Source organism: Crotalus tigris, unplaced genomic scaffold (assembly GCF_016545835.1).
Source record: "Crotalus tigris isolate CLP2741 ecotype Arizona unplaced genomic scaffold, ASM1654583v1 scf7180000021352.268788, whole genome shotgun sequence".
Taxonomy (NCBI): Eukaryota; Metazoa; Chordata; class Lepidosauria; order Squamata; family Viperidae; genus Crotalus; species Crotalus tigris.
This window is the reverse complement of record NW_024098466.1, coordinates 226,442-239,399: the sequence shown is the minus strand read 5'-3', so window position 1 is coordinate 239,399 and position 12,958 is coordinate 226,442. Positions and strand designations below refer to the sequence as shown.

Below are 12,958 nucleotides of genomic sequence, written 5' to 3'. Positions count from 1 at the left end.
TGGCTGCTTTGGTAACCAAGGCTGAAATTTGAAATCTCTTAACAGCAATGGGGGACCAGGGAGTGACTCAGATGAGGAGGCAGTGGGGGCTTCACTGAGGCTCAGTTGGGAGTCGCGAGGGGAGGGGAAACCATGTCAGTCTATATCAGGGGTCTTCAAACTTGGCCCTTTTATGAGTTGCGGACTTCAACTCCCAGAATTCCTCAGCCAGCATGGAGGAACTAAGGTCACTTCATGACTTGTGGACTTCAACTCCCAGAATTCCTCAGCCAGCATGGAGGAACTAAGGTCACTTCATGACTTGTGGATTTCAACTCCCAGAATTCCTCAGCCAGCATGGAGGAACTAAGGTCACTTCATGACTTGTGGAATTCAACTCCCAGAATTCCTCAGCCAGCATGGGGGAACTAAGGTCGCTTCACGACTTGTGGACTTCAACTCCCAGAATTCCTCAGCCAGTATGGAGAAACTAAGGTCGCTTCACGACTTGTGGACTTCAACTCCCAGAATTCCTCAGCCAGGCATGCTGGCTGAGGAATTCTGGGAGTTGAAGTCCACAAGTCATAAAAGGGCCACGTTTGAAGACCCCTGGTCTATATTATACATGGCAAGAAGGATGACCCAATGGTCATGGGTTGTCTCCTCTTTCATTAAAAGTAAAGACCACCCTCTTGAGTTGACCTTGACCTCTGCTGACTTCGTGGACATTTTCCAGGCAACGATATGAAAATAGTTTGCCACTGTAATTTTCTAGTCTAGCCTACATACAGTACATATTGATGTATTGTTCTTGTTGTGTTCTTTTTTCATTGTTTATTTTATTTTTCTGTTAATTTTACCTCAGTTCCGTTTACGCACCTTTCCTTTTCTTTCTTTCTGTTATTGCAAGCTGCAAATTTAACAAATAAATAAGTTAAATAACTAAGATTTCCTGGTGGTCTGCCATCCAGTAGTAGACAAACTATCCTACAGCCCTGAGATTTCTTGGTGGTCTCCCATCCAGCCAGGAGTTGACAGATCTTGCATGAAGCATTGATTTGGTGACTCTGTTCTTCTCCAATCCCTTTGAGCTTTCTGTTCCCAGCAAATCACTTTTTGTTCCTACCTACTTTCCCTTCCTCAAAACCCAACCTCTTTTGGATCAATTGATCATTTTTAGACACAGATTTAAAGTTCAACCAATCGAGGACTGCGTGTAGGGAATTTGACTTTCTTCATGCTGGCTGGGGAATTCTGGGAATTGAAGTCCATACACCTTACAGTTAGCTACTGAGCAGGTCATATATCAGCTGCTAAACTGCATCTTCCTCCCCTTTTTCACAATATTATCCTGTTCGTAGCAATTGCCCCATCTAGTGACTGCTTTTTCCTTAAGATGACTAGGCGTTGTAAAAATAAATCTTTTCTTTTCTCTTGTTCTAATGACAGTTCGTTTTATTTCCTGGGTGCGACAATCATAGAATTATGATGTATGATTCTGGATGGTTGCGTTATTTTCTCCAGGGATTAAGCATGTCTCTTTAAAATAAGCTAATTGTTTGCTCAGGTTGACCCTTGCACAAAACCTTAGTTGTCCTAAGAGGTAGTCAGGCTTTATTTATCTATTTATTAGATGTTCACCCCAACTCAAGGAGGTGAACATATTTAATATTTCTTCTTCCCTCTATTTTTCTCACAATAACAGCTCTGTGAGGTGGGTTGGGCTGAGAGAGAGGGACTGGTCCAAAGTCACCAAGCCAAGCCGAGATTAGAACTCACTGTCTCCTGGTGATTGATTGGCCCAAAGTCACCCAGTTGGCTTTCATGCCTAAGGCGGGACTAGATTTCCCCATCTCCTGGTAATTGGCCCAGAGTCACCCAATCGGCTTTCATGCCTAAGGCGGGACAAGAATTCCCCATCTCCTGGTAATTGGCCCAAAGTCACCCAATCGGCTTTCATGCCTAAGGCAGGACTAGAACTCATCGTCTCCTGGTGATTGGCTCAAAGTCAACCAATTGGCTTTCATGCCTAAGGCGGGACTAGGACTCATTGTCTCCTGGTGATTGGCCCAAAGTCACCCAGTTAGCTTTCCTGCCTAAGGCGGGACTAGAATTCCCCATCTCCTGGTAATTGGCCCAAAGTCACCCAATCGGCTTTCATGCCTCAGGCGGGACTAGAACTCATCGTCTCCTGGTGATTGGCTCAAAGTCACCCAATCGGCTTTCATGCCTAAGGCGGGACTAGGACTCATCGTCTCCTGGTAATTGACCCAAAGTCACCCAGTTAGCTTTCATGCCTAAGGTGAGACTAGAACTCACCATCTCCAGGTGATTGGCCCAAAGTCACCCAGTCAGCTTTCCTGCCTAAGGCGGGACTAGAACTCCCCATCTCCAGATGATTGGTGCATAGTCACTCAACCAGCTTTCATGCCTAAAGTGGGACTAGAATTCACCAACTCCTAGTTTCTAGGCCATCATCATCATAATTATAAAGTTGGAAGGGATCTTGGAGGTCATCTAGTCCAACCCCTGCTCAGGCCTATACCATTTTGGACAAATGGCCATCCAGTCTCTTCTTAAAGACTTCCAGTGTTGGAGCATTCACCGCTTCTGGAGGCAGGTGGTTCCACTGGTTAATTGTTCTAACAAACTGGATCTCTTTGCTGCATAAATAGCAGCAGAATTATATGGAGGCTCTTACAATCTCTGATTTTGTTTGAGGATTAAAGGAATGTTTCTTCTCTTAGACAGGCAGCCAATAAGCTATGACAACCATGTTTCGTTGAGAGCGAATGTCTGGGACGGGTGACCTCTGGGGATAAGATACTCTGTCAACTAGTTGGCCATCTTAAGCTAGGGTTCCTCTTCATTTTTCCCTGTCCAAGTCTACTATTTTCTGACCAGGTTGTCTTCCAGAAACCCACTAGTTTTCCAACCTGATTCAGAGATATGGATCGGTCCAATTTAGCAGCCAATTCATTCGGTATCCAGCTTGGGAGATGTCTTGAACTCGCAGCTTCTGCTGAAACCACAGAAGCATTTGTGGCCAAGACTTTCACCAAATTCATGTGGAAATGTTCCCATTTCTAGACCAGGAAGTCCTCCAGTTGCTTATTCGTTCCCTAGCTAGACTGTTGCAAGGTGCTGTACGTGGGGCTCCCCTTGAAGATTGCTTGGAAACAGTTTTCCCGACCTTGACAACTTTAAGACCCGGGGACTTCAACTCCCATAATTCCCCAGCCAGCATTGTCAAAGTCCACGGGTCTTAAAGTTGCCAAGGTTGGAAAACCCTCGGTTAGAAGCTGCATCACCGGTCTAGTGATGAGCATCCTGTGAGTTATTGCTCTAGATACCCGTAGGCGCCTGGTAGCAATTTAAGTTCTGATTGCTGTTTATAAGGCTCCTTGCGGCATAGTTACTTGAAGGACTGTCTATCTTCCATAATTTCTGCCCTGTCAGTAAAATGTCTAGTTTAATTAAAAGAAGGACTGGGGTGACATGATAGCAGTCTTCCAATATTTGAGGGGCTGCCCCCCAAAAGAGGGGGGTCCAACTTATTCTCCAAAGCACCAGAAGGCAGGAAAAAGAAAAAAGCAATGGATGGAAACTAATCAAGGAGAGAAGCAACCTAGAAATAAGGAGAAATTTCCTGACAGTGAGAACAATTAACCAGTGGAACCACTTGCCTCCAGAAGTTGTGGATGCTCCATCGCTGGAGGTTTTTAAGAAGAGATTGGACACCCATTTGTCTGAAATGGTGTAGGGTTTCCTGCCTGAGCAGGGGGTTGGACTAGATGACCTCCAAGGTCCCTTCCAACTCTGTTATTGTGTTAAAATTGGGCAGAGCTGACATTCTCCAGATGGTTTTCATTTAAACCATTTTAGCCCTTGGATTGCTGCAGCTGAGATACAGCAATGTAACTAAATATTATGCGCAGGGCCAGGCAGCAAACAGGAAATTCAAGCCATTTTTTTTTCAATTATTGATTGATTCATTCATCTATTATTGAACTTATATCTCCTCTTTCGGTTTACGCTAACCTTCCCGCCCTCAAGAATGGCTTACCGCAATTTTTGAGAAATGAGGAATATAAAACGTAAGCTAAAAAAACAGTACAAATGAAAGTCAAACTGAAAAGCTAAAATTAGAAACCCAAGATCGTTATGACTTCGGGCTGATCTTGTTTAGATCTCCTCCGCTGATCAAGGCAAGACCAGATCTCTTCGCTGCATCAAATGAAGTAAATACACTACACAGTTTTTTTTTTAAATATATATATATATATATAGAAGGAGGATTAATTTATTCCAGTAATCAGAGGGAATTGATGCAAAAACAGAGACGTGCAAAGGCTCCTTGCAAAGCAATTAGAATTTTTTCAGAGGGATGGAAAAAGCCATCTAAAAAAAGATTTTAGAATATCAGACTTTTAGTATACCTCAGTGCCAGACACGAATGCAGATGTAAGCAAGCGTCCTTTATTATGCTAAAATCAAGTTTTGTTAAATACGCTGCAGTTAGCCAGCTTCCTATTCAGGTAGTCCTCAATTTACAGCAATTCTTTTAGTGACCATTCAAAGCTACAACGGCACTGAAAAAGTGACTTAGGACTATTTTTCACACTTCACGACTGTCGCAGCGTCCCCACGGTCACGTGATCGAAATTTGGATGCTTGGTGACTGATTCGTATTTATGACGGTTTGCAGTGTCCCCAGGATCACGTGATCCCCTTTTGCGACCGTCTGACAATCAAAGTCAATGGGCGAAGCCTGATTCACTTAACAACCGTTTTGCTAATTTAACAACTGCCGTGATTCACTTAACAACGGTGGCAAAGAAAGGTGGAACGAAACTCACTTAACAAATGTCTCTCTTAGCAGCGTAAATTCCGGGCTCAGTTGTGGTCGTAAATCGAGGATGACTTGTACCGTGTTATTTTCTCCCTCTGTGTTCACAGGTTTTGTGGGCTTTTTGGAGAATAACAACAAGAACAACATGCGTTCTCCCCCCCCCCCACTTCAGAAAGAAGTGTCTGCTCAATGCTAATCACAGATAATTCACTTCTCTTTATTTGCTCCGTTTCAGGAATTACGATGTTAATATTCTGTGAAATCCTTGCTTTTCCTCTTTTCAAGTGAGTTTGAATGTATTCTGATCCAGAAAGTTTGAGGGCCAGTCTCTTGAGCTGAATCAGCCTTACAACTGCTTTGAGAATTTCTTTTTTTAAAAAAAAAAAATATGTTGCCTTAAAGACATTCAATGCCTTATCTCTCTGGGCCCACCAGGAGAGTAAATAAATTTACCACCGCTAAACCGTTTCCACTACTTTGCAGTAATCTAATTGTTTTCTGGTGGAATTAATTGACACTAGCCTCAAGTGTGTCTAAAGCCAAGAGAAGGCGTAATATTTTACCAGGAAAGGAAAATCAGTGCTGTAACATCTAAATATTAACTAGGTTTTTCACCCTGCTTAGATTTTTTTTAAAAAATCAATCAGTTAGTTCAGTGGTCCCCAACCTTTCCAGTTTTCTGGACCAGTGTGGGGGGAGAGGAAATAGTTTTATGTGAGTGGTGGGCACTCACACGCACCTGTGAAGTTCCATTTGTGCAAGCAGTGGGCACTCACACACACGTGAAGCTCCATTTGAGCGAGCGGCAGGTGCTGAAGCACACATGTGAAGCTCCATTTGTGCAAGTGGCGGGCACTCACGTGCATGTGTGAAGCTCCATTTGATCGTGCAGTGGGCACTCACGCACACATGAACCTCCATTTGTGCAAGCGGTGGGCAGTCACACACGTGTGTGAAGCTCCATTTGTGCAAGTGGCGGGCACTCATGCACACGTGAAGCTCCATTTGTGCAAGCGGTGGGCACTCGCACATGTGTGAAGCTCCATTTGATCGTGCAGTGGGCACTCACGCACACATGAAGCTCCATTTGTGCAAGCGGCGGGCAGTCACACACATGTGTGAAGCTCCATTTGAGCGAGCGGCGGGCACTCACGCGTACCTGCAAACTCCATTTGTGCGAGCGGTGGGCACTTACACACACCTGTGAAGCCCCATTTGTGCAAGTGGCAGGCACTCACGCGTACCTGTGAAGCTTCATTTGTGCAAGTGGCGGGCACTCACGCGTACCTGTAAAGTTCCATTTGTGCGAGCAGTAGGCACGCCCTCTCCTCGCAAAAAATGGAGCTTCATGCCTAAGTGAGTGTGCCCATTGCTCACTCAAATGGAGCTGCGTGCGCAAGCAGGCGGGCCTGCTGCTCTTGCAACCCGGTTTCAAACGGGCCACAGCCCAGTACCGGGCTCCAGCCCTGGGGTTGGAGACCCCTGAGTTAGTTGCTTCCCTTTCACTGGATGAGTAGAGAAGAGACAGGATTTGAATCTGCTAAATAACTACAGGTAGTCTTTGGCTTTGTTTAGTAATCAAAGTTACAACAGCACTGAAAAAAGGAGCTTGGGTGGTTAGGATGCTGCGTTGCAGGTTAGCAAGTCCTTGTTCGAGACCTGAATGTTGCCCTAGGGGCGGGGTTGAGCTCCTATCCTTCGCTCCAGCTCATGCTGGGTATATGAAAGGAGCCCCCAACTGGGCACAACCAGGGTCATGGTGATGTCACCAGTTAATCCTTTCAACCCAGAAGCCTCTCGATGCTTCTGACATGAGTGCATAATATATAGAGATATATGTAAAAAAGATGTTGAGACTCTAGAAAGAGTGCAGAGAAGAGCAACAAAGATGATTAGGGGACTGGAGGCTAAAGCATATAAGGCAGTGGTTCTCAACCTGTGGGTCGGGACCCCATTTGGGGTTGAACGACCTTTTCACAGGGGTCGCCAAACAACGCAGTCTGCCATTTTTTTCTCCTTTTTCTTAGCTGTGCTACTCCCTTTTATTCTATTGGCTTTTGAAAGCCAATAGAATAGACTCTCTTAGAGTCTAATTCTATTGGCTTTCAAAAGCCAATAGGAATTGTCCAGGCTGTCTCTGCCCTGCTGAGCCCACCAAAAGTCCCATTCTGCAAACGGTGCTGCACTAGTTGAGTAGTCCTCGACTTACGACCGGTTGAGTAGTCCTCGACTTACGACCGGTTGGGGGGTCACGGCAGTAAAAAAGGTTGAGAACCACTGATATAAGGAAAGGCTGCTGGAATTGGGTATGTCCAGTTTAATGAAGAGAAGGACCAGGGGTGACATGATAGCAGTGTTCCAATATCTCAGGGGATGCCCCAAAGAAAAGGGAGTCAAGCTATTCTCCAAAGCGCTTGAAGGCAGGAGAAGAAAGTACAGATGGAAACTAACCAAGGAGAGAAGCAACCGAGAGCTAAGGAGAAATTTCCTGACATTTGGAACAATTAACCAGTGGAACAACCTGCCTCCAGAATCAGTGAATGCTCCAACACTGGAAGTTTTTAAGAAGAGACGGGGTAGCCATTTGTCTGAAATAGTATAGGGCAGTGATGGCGAACCTTTTAGAGACCGAGTGCCCAAACTGCAACCCAAAACCCACTTATGTATTGTCGGGTGCCGGGTGGGCGTGGCCCATGGGTGGGTGTGCCCATTGGGTGGGCATGGCTGCAGTGGAAACAGCAGACTGGGTGGGAATTAAAAAGTTCAATCAATCAATTCCAACTCTGCGAGATCTTTTTTTTCCCGTGAGAAGTTGAAATTGATTGATTGAACTTTTTTTTTTTTGCACATGGCGGTGGAGGCCTAAAGCGAAAAGATTTTATAAAACCCAGCTGAAGGCCTAGGACTGGGGCGACGGCATGCGTGCCCACAGAGAGGGCTCTGCGTGCCACCTACAGAGTTTCCTGCCTGAGCAGGGGGTTGGAGTAATTTAGAGGAAATGTAATATTCTGCCCTTTTAATATTTCCTTCTCTGGAGGGGGTGGGCTGACTTCCCACAACTTCTAGGACAGTGGTTCTCAACCTTTTTAATGCCGCGACTCCCAACCGGTCGTAAGTCGAGGACTACTCAACCGGTTGTAAGTTGAGGACTACTCAACTGGTGCAGCACTGCTCTAGGATTAGAACCCCAGAGAAGCGTATTTAAGTGTTCCGAACCATTTTCACATCTGCCATGCTCAAAAATGTATTGAAATAACAGTTTTATCAGGACAGAGTAATAAACATAGGAATGAAATGAGGCTATTTAAATTCTTACGACATAACTCACTCGCTTTAGTTTTCGGAAAGCAGGATTGAAGCCTCTGTGTGTTTCTTACCATGAGCTATGGAAACAGAATATAATTTCCCCCCCCCCCTTTAATCTCCCACTGACATCATAAAAGCTAAAGTTGAATATTGATTGGAGGTGCAGCTAGGCAGAAATTAGTCAGCAAGGTTTATTAATATCCCTTTCTCAGTTTAATAGAAATAGCGGGGCGGGGTGGGGGGGAGAGGCGTGGATTCCAGGAAGCACACTTGACATTAGATTTTGCATCATAGCTGAATCCCAGATGCTGTTGAATCGTGTCCCTTAATGGAACGAGCCCGGTTGGATAAAAACAGACAATCCACTCAGCTGACAGCAACTCTCTGGCAGTTTTTCATATTTCCTGCAGACTAATGCCGCTTTAATTGGAGATGGTTGCAGGAATTGGGTATGTCTAGTTTAATGAAGAGAAGGACTGGGGGGGGGGACATGATAACAGTGGTCTAATATTTGATGATGATGATGATGATAATAATAATATCATTTGCCTGTAAGCAAGAACTGGTGGGATCATAAAATAGAGAAAGTCATAAGCAGATGATAAAATTAAACTACCATATTTCCGGAGCATAAGGCGACCGGCGTATAAGACGACCCCCGACTTCAGCGCCGATTTCCATGCCTAGAAAGTCATCTTATACGCTGGAAACTACCATAATTTCCGGCGTATAAGACGACTCGGCGTATAAGACGCCCCCCGACTTCGGTGCTGATTTCTGCGCTTTAGAAAGACGTCTTATATACCAGAAAATACGGTACTTGGGGACTTCAGAATTCAAACAGACAAACACCTGCAACATAACACCCCTGACTTAACAATTGTTAAGAAAGACAAAAAAGGCTGGATAGTGGACGTGGCAGTGCCTGGAGACAGCAGAATAGACGAGAAAGAACTGGAGAAGATAACAAAATACAAAGACCTACAAATAGAAATAGAAAGACTGTGGCAAAGGCAAGCAAGGGTAGTACCAATAGTCATAGGCTCCTTGGGTGCAATCCCAAAACAACTGGAGCACCACTTGAAAACCATCATCGGCATTGACAAATTCACCATTAGTCAATTGCAAAAGGCGGCCTTACTAGGAACTGCTTCCATCCTGCGACGAGATCTGTGATACCATCAAACATCCACATCTGCCTATCCCAGGTCCTGGGTAAGGACTCGATAGGTAGACAGAAATGCCAAATCCAGTCTGAACCTCTGGCTGACTGTGCGATGATCCATAATAATAATAAAGTTGGAAGGGATCTTGGAGGTCATCTAGTCCAACCCGCTGCTCAGGCAGGAAACCCTGTACCCTTTCAGACAAACAGCTGTCCAGTCTCTTCTTAAAAACTTCCAGTGTTGGACCACTTAAAGAGACACTCAGTAAAATCTCAGCCTTAGGAAAGGACAGACCCAAATAAACCGCAATTTAGTCGTGTTAATGATGATAGCAACTTCTCTGTTGTTTTTTTTTTCCCTCCTGGGCAGATTCCTTACGAAACGTCCCTCCGGTGAGTCACGGCCCCCGCTCGTCCCCGGCCGAGCTCAGCGGCTCCAACCCACGGCTGCTGCGGGAACGAAAGACGTCCGCTCCTTCGCACTCAAGCCAGCCCACCCTCTTCACTTTTGAGTCACCGTCTAGCCATATCCGGACCACGCTTTCCACCAGCGCGCCTCAGGACTATCTCTTTCTACACCAATGCATGAGCCAGAAATCAGAAAATACCAGGTAACTCTGGGTTCATCCAGTCATTCTTTTTAATCTATCGCAAGGGTCCCCGACTTCCCAGTCCACGGGCTGTTAGGAAGCGGGCCGCACAAGCAGCGGGTGAGCACACAAGCGCATGAAGCTCCGCTTGCGCCAGAGGCGGTGCGTATGTGAAACTCTCGCCTCTCCATCACCAGTACCTAACCCTAACCGTAATCCTAACCCCTAAACCAGTGGTTCTCAACCTTTTTAATGCCGCGACCCCCAACCGGTCGTAAGTCGAGGACTACCTAACCGGTCGTAAGTCGAGGACTACCCAACCGGTCGTAAGTCGAGGACTTTCCCTGCCCGGGAGCACCCACATGCGTGGTGCCTCCCCCTGTGCTGGCTGAGGCGTAGCTGGCAAAGGGCAGCAACGGCACAGGGTGACCACCGGCTGGGCCACCAGCTGGCCCAGCCCAAGGGAGGTAAGGCACCCACCGGGCCCCACGCGCGCCAGCAACCCTCCCTGCGCCCGCCGGCCTCCCACCTCCCACCCCTCGCCCTCTTTTACTTACATTTTTAGTAGTTGCTCAGCAGGGAGGGGTGGAAGCTTCCAGACAGCTCGCCTTCGCTGCAGACAACTTGCAGCACCGTTTGCAGAATGGGACTTTTGGCGGGCTCAGCAGGGCAGAGACAGCCTGGACAATTCCTATTGGCTTTTGAAAGCCAATAGAATTAGACTCTATTCAAGAGAGTCTATTCTATTGGCTTTCAAAAGCCAATAGAATAAAAGGGAGTAGCACAGCTAAGGAAAAGGGGGAAAAAATGGCGGACTGCGTTGTTTGGCGACCCCCGTGAAATGGTCGTTCGACCCCAAATGGAGTCCTGACCTACAGGTTGAGAACCGCTGCCCTAAGCCCTAACACTAAAGCTAAACCCTAGCCCTTACAGAGGGGTAGGCAACCTTGGCTCTTTCATGACTCGTGGACTTCAACTCCCAGAATTCCTGAGCCGGCTATGGTGGGAGTTGAAGTCCTCGATTCATAAAAGACCCAAGGTTGCCTACCCCTGCCCTAACCCTAACTCTAAACCCTAACCCTAATCCCTAACCGTAATCATCCTGGGGAATCACCTGATGATTTGTCCAAAGTCATCCAGCTATCTTTCATGCTTAAGGCAGAACTAGAATTCATTATCTCCTGGTGATTGGCCCAGTTGGTTTTCATGCCTAAGGCGGGACTAGAATTCATTGTCTTCTGGTGATTGGCCCAAAATCACCCAGCTGGCTTTCATGCCTAAAGCGGGATTAAAACTCACCATTACTTGGCCCAAAGTCACTGAGCTGGCTTTCATGCTTAAGGTGGGACTAGAACTCACCATCACCTGGTGATTGGCTTAAAGTCACCCAGCTGGCTTTGATGGCTAAAGCAGGACTGCAACTCACCATCATCTGGTGATTGGCCCAAAGTCACCCATCTGGCTTTCATGGCTAAGGCAAGACTAGAATTCCCCATCACCTGGTGATTGGCCCAGAGTCACCCAGCTGGCTTTCCTGCCTAAGGCGGGACTACAACTCACCATCACCTAGGGATTGGCCCAAAGTCACCCAGTTGACTTTCATGACTCAGGCAGGACTAGAACTCACCGTCTCTTGGTAATTGGCCCAAAGTCATCCATCTGCCTTTCATGCCTAAGGTGGGACTAGAACTCACTATCACCTGGTGATTGGCCCAAAGTCACCCATCTGGCTTTTATGCCTAAGGCGGGACTAGGTCTCACCATCACCTGGTGATTGGCCCAAAGTCACCCAGCTGGCTTTCATAGCTATATCAGAACTAGAACTCACCATCTCCTGGTGATTGGCCCAATGTCCCCCAACCAGCCTTCCCGGCTAAGGTGGGACTTGAACTCGGGGTCTCCTGCCTTCCAGTCTGATGCCTTAGCCACTGGCTCTCACGATCAACGCAGTAATCCTTCTTCCTCTTCTTCTTTCCTTGTTAGGAGCGCCAGCTTCTCTCAAGCTACCCGCTTCTTCATGAGGAGCGACCCCTCGGTTCAGAAGGCATCTCACGAGAACGGCCACTGCGTCAACGGGGTGGGGGGCGGGCAAGTCCACGGTTTCTACAGTTTGCCCAAACCGAGCCGGCATAACTCGGAGCTGAGGGACAGCGCTTACGACTTGCCCAGGAGCTTTGGCTGCTACGCCTACACCAAGTCAAGCCTCACTGGCTCGGAGACGTCGGATAGCGAGGAGGTCTACACCTTCAAGACCCCCAACAGCACCCTTTGCAAAGAGTTTGGGGAACTTTCCACCGACTCCTACGACGTTCCTGGCACCCCTCTCTCCATTTACCAGATTCCACGGACCTTCACGCTCGACAAGAACCACAACGCCTTGGCGGTGGCTTCGAGTGAGACGGGGGCAACGCCTCCCCCGAGACCTCCCAAGCCGGGACAGGCCGAATCCCGCTGGGGCAGTCCCCAACAACGCCTGATGGACGGCGAAGGCCTCAGCGCGAGCCCTGTAGTTACGACCATTCCCCGAAGGAACACGCTGCCAGCAGTAGAGAACTGCCGGTTACACCGAGGTAGCTCCAGTCTCTGGAGGTTTTCAGGAAGAGTCTGGACAGCCGTTTCTCATAGTCCAGGGGTGGCGAACCTACGGCACGCGTGCCAGAGGCGGCACTTCGAGCCCTCTCTGTGGGCACGCGTGCCGTTGCCCCAGCAGAGTTCGCCGGCGTAGCAAGCATGTGGCGTTTGGAAGTGACAGGGCAGGAAGTGAGCGAGCAAGCGGTGTTGGCCCCCCGGGGATGTCCCGGAGATAGCGAGGGACTGGCCCCGGCCACCCTCACCCAGTCTGCCATGACCACTGCAGCCACGGCCACCCAGTGGGCCACATACCCCACCCCCTCTGAGGGCACCACAATGCTGGTGCAGCCCTGGCACTTTGCGATAAATAAGTGGGTTTTGGGTTGCGGTTTGGGCACTCGGTCTCTAAAAGGTTCGCCACCACTGTCATAGGGTTTCCTGCTTGAGCAGGGGGTTGGACTAGATCAGAGGTCACCAACCTTTGTCAGTTGGCGG

The 12,958-nt window shown here is 47.8% G+C and overlaps 1 protein-coding gene across 1 annotated transcript in view; it reads left to right on the top strand.

Annotated features, from left to right (window-relative positions):
* The window catches only part of GAB2 (GRB2 associated binding protein 2), a 51,472-nt gene that overhangs the window by 20,856 nt on the left and 17,658 nt on the right, over window positions 1–12,958 (top strand). The window contains exons 2-3 of the mRNA XM_039370034.1: window positions 9,673–9,913; window positions 11,876–12,462. Coding sequence (XP_039225968.1) covers window positions 9,673–9,913; window positions 11,876–12,462 — 828 coding nt within the window. The remainder of the gene's footprint in view (window positions 1–9,672; window positions 9,914–11,875; window positions 12,463–12,958) is intronic.